General features: G+C 33.6%; 1 protein-coding gene across 1 annotated transcript; it reads left to right on the top strand.

Moving 5' to 3' along the window:
- Positions 1 to 250: 250 nt before the first annotated feature.
- nrn1a (neuritin 1a) lies at positions 251 to 7,998 on the top strand. Its single transcript, XM_028803953.2, has 3 exons — positions 251 to 471; positions 4,402 to 4,546; positions 6,813 to 7,998. Exons 1-3 carry the CDS (start codon positions 417 to 419, stop codon positions 7,036 to 7,038), a joined length of 426 nt encoding a protein of 141 aa, XP_028659786.1. The 5' UTR covers positions 251 to 416; the 3' UTR covers positions 7,039 to 7,998.
- Positions 7,999 to 9,636: the final 1,638 nt, after the last annotated feature.

The following is a 9,636-nucleotide window of genomic DNA, read 5'->3' as shown; positions in this document are numbered from 1 at the left end:
GGGTCAATCCTCAGGTCTCTGGAGACTGAGATTTTTCAGGGGAGGCGGGGATTTAAGTCTATTTGCACATTAATGGCCTAGATCTGGAGAGTTCCAGTCTCCGCTGATTTTCTTTTTTTTTTTTTCTTTTTTTTTTTCAAAGGAGGCTTGCCATCTCTTCTAGTGAGTATAAAAATGAAGGGGGAAAATGATTCGGTGTCATTATTACGTCACTGAATGAATGTGGGCGTGAGGCTGATCTTCCCCTCCCTCACTAAATGGGGTGCTCCACTTCGCAGTACTTCGCATCTCTGTCTATATGTAAAAAATCTCCACTGCTGGAAGTTGTTGGCAATGCATGATTTGCAGTACTTTCTCACATTTTTCCTGAAAACTATTTAAGATCCGCAGACTCCAATGGTTTTAGTAAATGTAGGATGGGACCTACGTTGAACGGCAGATATATTTCACTGATCCTCGCAGTGCAGCTAGGTGAGTGAGAGTGCATGGACTAAGACTCTGGTAAAAAAATTAAACCTTAACTGTAAAGACTGTACGTTTGCACTGCGCTGAGGGTATGGAGCATTCCTGCTGATAGAAAGAGGTCTTTAAGCAGGGGTGGTACATCTTCACCTGCACTTAATGGCTTAACGCAGTGACCATTTAATGGAAGAGGCAGAACGACAAGCAAGGCTTCCCGAAGATAGATTTTCATAATAATTTTACCGCATCTTCATTTTGGCGCATGTCCTATTATGAAAAAAAAGTCGTTTCGCTTTGGGTGAGCTGTAACAGTGTCGAGGCAAAAATTAAAAGTACGAACGATAAATACTATAATAGTATGCATTTTTAAATGATCCTGCAAACGTAGTTTATTTATGCAACGCTGTAATTTGTTTTTGTGTGTTTTGGCAAGGAAATGTAACCTCAATCCCAACAAATGTATTTAAATAACTGATTTTTTAAATTAATGCGACATAGTTGCACGTACCAAAACTGCCTTCGTCTATTGAATCGTTGCATAATATTAGAGCCGGAAAGGGCATGATGCATTCAATACAAGTACCAGAAGGCAGCAGCCACATAAATAATTCACACAAATCCACCTAAGCAGTGTTGAAAAGGTTGCTGCGAAAATGCTTTCGCCCAGATTTGAATGAGCTGAAAAGGTCTTTCCAAACCAAGAAAAATATCAGGTTTGTAGTTTAAATCGGATGTTTCGAACTGATGATAAAATGCCTTGTCCGGTGACTGTCTATTTGTTGTTCGTAAAACAACAAAAATATATCAGATTCATTCAGTTTCAAATTATTATTATTATTTTTTATTATTTTATTATTACTGTAAGATGCCATTTCCCTTTCTTGCTCTGTAGCTTTAAGACTGTCATGCTGAAACAGTCTTTGAGCAGAAAAACGCTAGTACATTACATACTGAACTGTTCAACTGTATCGATTTTTCTGCTCACAAAAACACACAAAGAACAGGTTATATGATTTTAAAAAATCGCCATGAGAGAACACTAATTTAAAAAAAAAATACTTGTAATTTTGATTAATCAGAATGACTAAAAATATTGAAATATTTTTATATCGGTACGTGTGATTAAAAATGGATTATCGTGGAATCATCCACTTAAAAAGTTTACCTTTGAAGCGTCTCTGAAGCTCTATAGAATATGTCATGGGCTTAATAACACTTTAGTATCTATCTATCTATCTATCTATCTATCTATCTATCTATCTATCTATCTATCTATCTATCTATCTATCTATCTATCTATCTATCTATCTATCTATCTATCTATCTATCTATCATTTAGTAGGCTATATAGAAAATTTACTATAACAAAATTTATCTATATTAGTTCGAGAGTCCTTGCACTTTCTTCTTCTCACGTAATATTAGATTTTGATCTCCGGACCTAATTTTAATTTTCACCAAATAAGAATGTATATACACTTTATAAAATTTATATTGGATGTATTTTAGACGCCTATCAGTGTATTATTATAATAAACGAATGGATGCTGTTTACTGCCTTCGTATAACATGCATATACTGTGGATTTACAGCGATTTACATTTACGGTTACGCATATGACTTATGTGAAAAAATGTTCTTAGCCTATATGGTTTGAGACATTTTAGAATTTAACACTGGCTCTATTACTTTGATTATTTTCAAAGAAAGATTTTTTGGGGGGATTAGCTCAAATGTTAAGATGTTATATGTATTACAAAACAGATTAAAGTGTTATATTAAACTTATTATTTTGTTATTAAAGAAACCAATAAATGTGTCGCAGTGTAGTGGGCGTGTGTTAGGTGTATGTGGCTTACGAAATGTTAAGACGTTCTGCTGTGCAGGGGGTTAGTTTGCAGGAGTGCACATGGTGCTGTTCTCAGAGTCATATACCTGAAAGGTGCATAGCAATTCAAGAATCCTATAGAGTCTATTGCCTATGATTTGTTATTCGATTCGGCTATTTTAATACCATTTAAAAAATAATAGTGAATACGCTATTTAAGCTGTTGGCATCCATTCATTGCTCTTTAACCAATTTGACTAACTTATGTAATTAATGTGCTTTTTAAAAAAAAATATTCTGTATGTGTCAGAAGCTTTGTAACACAGTTTACTTTGTACGTTATCTGAATTTGACCACGTTTTTCCTTTTCTTTTTTCTTTTCCTTTTTTTTAAACGTGTTAACTGTTAATGATCAAGCAAAGCTTCTGCTCAATAGTTGTCAAAATTCTTATTGCCTATACTTTTTAAATTAAAATGAACATATCTTTATAAACTTTAATTGACTTCAACGGATTTTTTCTAATCCTAATAAACGAAATATGCCACAGCTAATTATGAGTCTTTGCTTTATTGATATTCTTTATTTAACAGCGGAATTTTGTGATATATACGACTAGAAAAACATAGCATACACCAAAGTAATGATTTGACACATTATATTAGAAATAAATATGCTGATAGACAAAGGTAAATGTGGTAATTATACTTTAGGGAAAACGGTAAAAGAATGCATTTTGGTAAACAATATGTACCCCAGCACTTCTGGAAAGCTGTTCGGTGCGGAGATGGCTCGTGGCTTGATTCCTTTTTGCGACCTGTTCTAAATAAAGAAGGCTCAGAAGGCTGATTAACATATGGACCGATATGAATTTAAGCTGCCAGTAAGACCGTACTATTTCATTCATTCTTTAATTCATTCTCTCGTTCGTTCATTCGTTCTTTCATTATCAATGAAAGTATGCAATTTGAAATTTTCCTAATTAAAATTATTATTAATGTAGCAAATATTTAAATTGCTGGATAAAGCCCAACCATCGGAAACCCCCCTTTACTCAGGAGTGATAATAACCAGAAATGTCTACTTAATCAAATTCAAGACATACATTAAGAAATCTCATTGAACTTTAATTAGCTTTAATTAGATTTTTTAAAGATACAAAAGATGATTTTTTTAATGTTTTACATTTGAAAATTAACTAGGTAACGACTTTATTATTTAAAAGGCCATGCAGAGTATTTAATGGTTAGCATTACAGAGAAACTATAGAGTGAAGGCTTTTGCACATGAAGGCACATATTTACCTATGTACATTTTTCATATATTTTGTAAATGCTTGTTTAGGCCAGTATGTAATTGGATTTATTAATGTGTTATTTTTTTATTATTCTGTAAATATGTAATTCCAGATGTCAAACGGACAGTGCGTTTTCACATATACATTTTCATTTTTACTCTAACACGGTATGAATGCTTACCAAGAATTAGAATCTCTTTGTGTCCGGTATTTTCTCGTTAAAATATAAATGCAAAAGAAAAGAATCCAATACGGATTCATGTGGTTTTCAATCCCCTGTATAGGTAGGAGGATGCATGCTTCGGACTTAGAATATCTAAATGAAAGGATTTATTTATGAATAAGACAAGGGGAGGGGTCAAAAGGCTGAGTATTAATACGACAACAGCTGACTATAAACATGACAGTTCGCCCGTGCTTGTGTATATTGCATAAAACTATATATATATATAGTCCTTTATTTATTCCTTTATTTATTTAAATGCGAGATCGTCCGCTTAGCTTATTCAATTCGTGCAGCATACTGCAGTATACAATCCTTGTTTAAACGTGAATATAAAGCGAATTAAAGTTTTAATCTAATTGTAGTTTCTCATAGGTTATACATATGCATTAAGAATGGTAACGATAAACTGAGGTCTGATTTTAGAAAATATGTTACATATTTAGCATATTTATTAACACAATGCTGATCTAAAATTTGAGTGTAATTGTTATTATTATTATTATTATTATTAGTAGTATTAGTATTATTATTACTGTAGTTATTATCGTTGAGGCTATTGTTATTTACTGGCTGTAATATATTCATTTTAGCGTACCTGCTCCAAGCAGTGAAAGCAGCTGGGAAATGTGATACTGTGTTTAAAGGCTTTTCGGACTGTTTGCTCAAACTTGGGGAAAACATGGCCAACTACCCGCAGGAGCTGGACGAGAAAGAAAACTTAAAAACCATATGCTCGTAAGTATATCAATTTCCAAGAAGCATCTGTTATAGTCGGTGTGGTGCTCAGTTTATGAAGCCATCTCTTACACGCCGTTATATGAATTAGCTAGCATTCCTTTTCGACGTTATTAAAATGTTGTACTGTGAAGCCTCTTGAACTCACCTACGGTACACATGACGTAATTTCATTACACTGTGAAAGTTCCGTTTGTGTCATGTCTTAATGCGTAATTGAGGGCGCATTTTACTCGCTAGTGTAGCTGCAGTCACATTCAGCTGTATTGCTTTCAGTTCAGTGTGGAACGCCTCGTATCTTTGCGCTGCTCTTACTGCATCTGTAGTCACGTGATGACAGGTAGTCCTTGTGTAAACCCAACTACCTCAGTTGTTTAGAAATGACGTCGAACAGCATTCGGATTAGTGTTCTTTATAAAGGACTTTGTTTCAAAACAAATTTGTAGTTAATGATAGATAGATAGATAGATAGATAGATAGATAGATAGATAGATAGATAGATAGATAGATAGATAGATAGATAGATAGATAGATAGATAGATAGATAGATAGATAGATAGATAGATAGATAGATGTGTCTGAGGTAAGTGTGAGATACGTTTTAATTTAATAAAGTTTAGGATGGCAGGTACAGGTGCTCTATTATTAAATTTTTTTTACTTTCAAACGCGATTACATATGAAAGTAAACGTGTTCATCAAAATTAAACTCAGTTATAAAAACATTTCCGGTATGATCGTTCATTAATGCAGGTATGATGAATGTTCACATGCAGAATTTCGGCGTTAGATTGATGCAGCCTAAACGTGAATGCAGAAATGCACGTGTTCACTTATCCATGCAGGGCTTTCTTTGTGTAAAAAATAAGACATCGAACTGCTGTTTGATGCATTGAGCTAAACGGTTATTTATGTATTACCAGAAATTTGAACATTAAATATGATGTTACACCAATGTTAATTGGAATTTTAAAATGTAAAAGAGGTATCTTTATTCTTCGCGTGCGAAAATACTTTACTCTTTCTTGCAGTATAATTTAATTTGCCTAAAGAGAAAAAATTATAACAAAAATTGCAAATGAAATGTGGAGTATTTTAAATTTGACTGAAAAAAGCAACCTAAGCATGATAGAAGAAAAAGGGTTAAGGAACAGGGTCAGGTGCAAGCATGCTCCCATCTGTGGACTTTTTTTTTAATCCATGAGCACTGTTCTCCTGTGGAGGACAAGAGATCAAGAAAGATTTAGTATTCCTTGGAGAGATTAAATTACATCTAATGGTACAGTTGAAGCACTCGATGTCGCCCTGGAATCGTAATATCTCATAATTATTTATCACAAATGCATTATTCATTGAAATCAACATCGAATCAAAATGAACTGTAAATTAAAATTTGAAGGGTTTACATTAAAGAAAAGAAGGCTGATGTTGATTTTGAAAAGGCATATTGCACCACAATGGGATATGACACTGCACTTCATGATTTTTAAATAGAGTTGAGAGTTGCTACATAAGTAGTATCAAAAAATGCCTTTAAAGTGCTGAGTTTTAGGTTGTTAGCTTAGTTACTAAGGGCTCTACCGTCTATGTTGGTTTAGTGGTATGTTTCGTGCCACAATAATCCTGTATTTAGTATAAATATCGCTGTTTTTTATTAAAATAGATGTTTAAAAATATTAAGAGTCTGCGTTGTATTGGTATCGCGTAGGCTGTCTTTAGATAGATAGATAGATAGATAGATAGATAGATAGATAGATAGATAGATAGATAGATAGATAGATAGATAGATAGATAGATACTTTATTAATCCCAATGGGAAATTCACATTCTCCAGCAGCAGCATACTGATACAATAAATAATATTAAATTAAATTAAATTGATTCTTGTTATTTGGCCTACAAAACTAAATGTCCTTACACAAGATGACAGACACAAATTTTCACTGCTAGTGCTCTATTGTAGTGTTTCTATTGTAGTGTTTAGATAGATAGATAGATAGATAGATAGATAGATAGATAGATAGATAGATAGATAGATAGATAGATAGATAGATAGATAGATAGATAGATAGATGAAGTGAATTATTAATGTGTATTTGATTACATGAAGCCGAATGAAAGGGCTAAGATAATGAATTATTAATTGCGGAAGACAGCCTCGAGAGCATTTTTGTCCATTAAGGTTTTATTATGCTTCTGTATATTGTCATATGAGTGCACAAATGTACACATTATTTTTTAAAATAATTTTACGTATTTAATTATAGGTACTGGGATAGTTTCCACGTCTGCGCCGTGACAGCTCTTGCAGACTGCCAAGAAGGAGCGACAGATCTTTGGGAAAAACTTAAAAAAGAATCCAGAAACCTCGAATTTCGAGGCAGTTTATTTGATCTGTGTGGAGGCAACGGAGCTGTCAGGTCCACGGATCTTCACTGCTATACCATAATTCTTATAGCACTTTCTGCTTTAGTTACATGGCTGACTTTCTAGGACAAAACAGTTATAGCAATCAAATTCATCTAAACTTCACCCGTATTGGATTTATATAAATTTAAAAGGAGGAAGTAAAACAAAGAAGAAACCCTTAACTTTGAGGGAACTGTGATTTTCTGGTGTCATCGAAAACCACGAAAATTTTGGAGTGTTTGGAAATGTTATACTTTCCGTTTCAAGTGATTATTATTTCTTTTTATTATCTTTTTTTGCCAAATCCTCTACCAAACAAAGTGTTGAGCAGCAGCCAAAAAGGAAAGGAAAAAAGTTACATAAAATAATGGACATCAGATGTGCACCTTCGTCACTCTGATTCAGAAGAGGGTAACAACAAATTTTCACCCACTTGGAAGGAAACTCAGGAACTGGAGTAGCAATTTAAGCAAAAGTGGGTTTAACATATGTCTCTATCAATAAAATGAGAAATAAGAAGAATTACGGAGAACGTACCATAAGGGGAAAAAAGGACAAAGACATGCAATCAGATCCATGCTCGAATTTCTGAAAGTTCTGCTGCCGACAGTTGTATTCGCCATTATTCAACACGACCATAATAGGAGTCTTCTGCACATCGTACAGTAACCTGGTGGTTCTGGATAAGTCATCGGTCGGATATAATTGAAAATGTTAGCTTTATTTGATGTTGCCAAGGCATACGACCACTTTTCACTGCCTTTAATTAATTTATATGTGTTATGTTTGTTTGTTGGTTGGTTCGTTTGTTTTTGGGGATGTGGCATATAATTCCTGAATATAGACATCAAAAAGGGGCTCTATGTATAATATAAAATGTTTTGGACTATATTATATATATATATATATATATATAAATAACTATAAGAGCAAAAATTAAAAGAAAGATATAATTATTTACTCAAAACGATATAGAGCATACATTAAATTCGAAATATTAAATAAATCGACTGTTTGAACAGAAAGTGTCTGTTGTTTTATTATGAAATTAACGGAAAGAAATTGCACGTACAGTATTTTGTTTACGCGATGAGCCAATAAAATATACAGCAGACTACATTATAAACTTTCGGGGAGCGTAAGACCAAAAGACTTGCCTATAAAAGATCTGAAATGATTGTTTTTCTATAGTCGTTCACTTCGGATATAGTCACAAAAAGCATCATTTGTTTTTGTCATCGAAAGCTGCGGTATATATATATATATATATATATATATATATATATATATATATATATAGTGAGAGAGAGAGAGAGAGCCTTAAGGGAATCGGACCTTCCTCTGATCGACATCGTCATCCACTTAAAATGTGCAGAAGGCGAGGCTTTGCCGGGATCAGATGAACAGTTTCATAATTAATAAGACAGCTCGACTCAAATGGCACGAGAATGCTTCCTATTGATTTGGCAGGAGGAACCGCTCCAGTCTTTTATTCTATTTTTAGCGTTCCAGTGCGTTCCTGTCAGATGGGGAAATAAAGGGAAACAGACACCTTCATCTCACTGTGAGAGTGATGGAACAGCGTGCTCTCTCACATCCCTTACCACCAATCTTAATTCCAAATTAGTCATGAACTATATTTAAATGTGTCCTACAGAAATAACCGTGTCCTTAGTTCATGTAATGTCTCATATGTGCGTAAACAAGGGGGGAGAGAAACATGTATCACAAGGAAAGGAAAATTAGGAATTCAGAAATCTGCTCAATGTCATGCCACCGAATGACATATTTCTCTTGAATATTCCACAGTCATTTAAGAATTTGCTGTTTATCTGTGTTATAGCAAAGAGAAAATAAATATCCGGAAATTAATCATTTCTTCGCTTTAGATTCGCTAGTGTCATGAATTATGCATAACCAACATAATTCTTTTATCCATGGTATCAGTGTTATTTGATTATATTTGTAATACGGTGTCCTGATCTCTTTGTTTTATGCTTCGTTCTTTCTCTCTTGAGATTAAGGTCGTGCTTTAAAAGAGGTCTAATTTTCAAGTACACAATGCAATAGCATTGAGATGATGAAAATGGTTGCAAAACGTGTTTCCCTTGAATCTGGACACCCGAATTATTGGAATTAAGACCTACGAATGTAAATTTTAGCTATAGGTTTGGCAATGTTGGGCTAGACGGAAAGAAAATGGCACTTCGTTCGCATATGTGGATTTTTAGCGTTGTCACTGCTTTCTTTTGTTAAGAATATAAGCTCCTTTTGAATTATCTGTACAAAATCATTTGTCCTACTTAACGAGTCTGTAGATTTTTCCCAAACAGATGGGACGGCGTAAATTCTAATTAAATAGATATTTCGTTCAACTAAAAAATAATTTCAAACGGAATTACTCCGTTTTGGAGTCACACGAGTTTTGCAGTTAAAATAATATCTATTTGTATATTTCGTCCGGATATAAAAACTTTGGTTTCAGTCGGATTGTATTTCCGCATGTTTATAACCAGACCCCTGCCTTTTTCCAACATTTTCCTAACGCGTGTTTAGAAAACCTTTTAATCTCTTTTAATATTTTAAAATTGAGTATAAAAGTGATTATTATTAGTAGTAGTAGTAGCAGTAGTAGTATTGGTAGGATAGTATAGTAGTATTATCAGTAGTAGTATAGTAGAG

The sequence above is a fragment of the Erpetoichthys calabaricus genome, chromosome 6 (genome assembly GCF_900747795.2).
Source record: "Erpetoichthys calabaricus chromosome 6, fErpCal1.3, whole genome shotgun sequence".
Classification (NCBI taxonomy): Eukaryota; Metazoa; Chordata; class Cladistia; order Polypteriformes; family Polypteridae; genus Erpetoichthys; species Erpetoichthys calabaricus.
Note: the sequence above shows the minus strand (reverse complement) of the source record. Positions and strands in the feature narration are given on the sequence as shown.

Excerpts from the sequence above, each read along its gene's own strand:
- nrn1a (XM_028803953.2), top strand. The coding sequence starts at position 417 with ATGGGACCTACGTTGAACGGCAGATATATTTCACTGATCCTCGCAGTG. Across the intron at positions 472-4,401 it reads GATCCTCGCAGTGCAGCTAG|CGTACCTGCTCCAAGCAGTG; the intron begins GTGAGTGAGAGT and ends TATTCATTTTAG. Across the intron at positions 4,547-6,812 it reads AACTTAAAAACCATATGCTC|GTACTGGGATAGTTTCCACG; the intron begins GTAAGTATATCA and ends ATTTAATTATAG.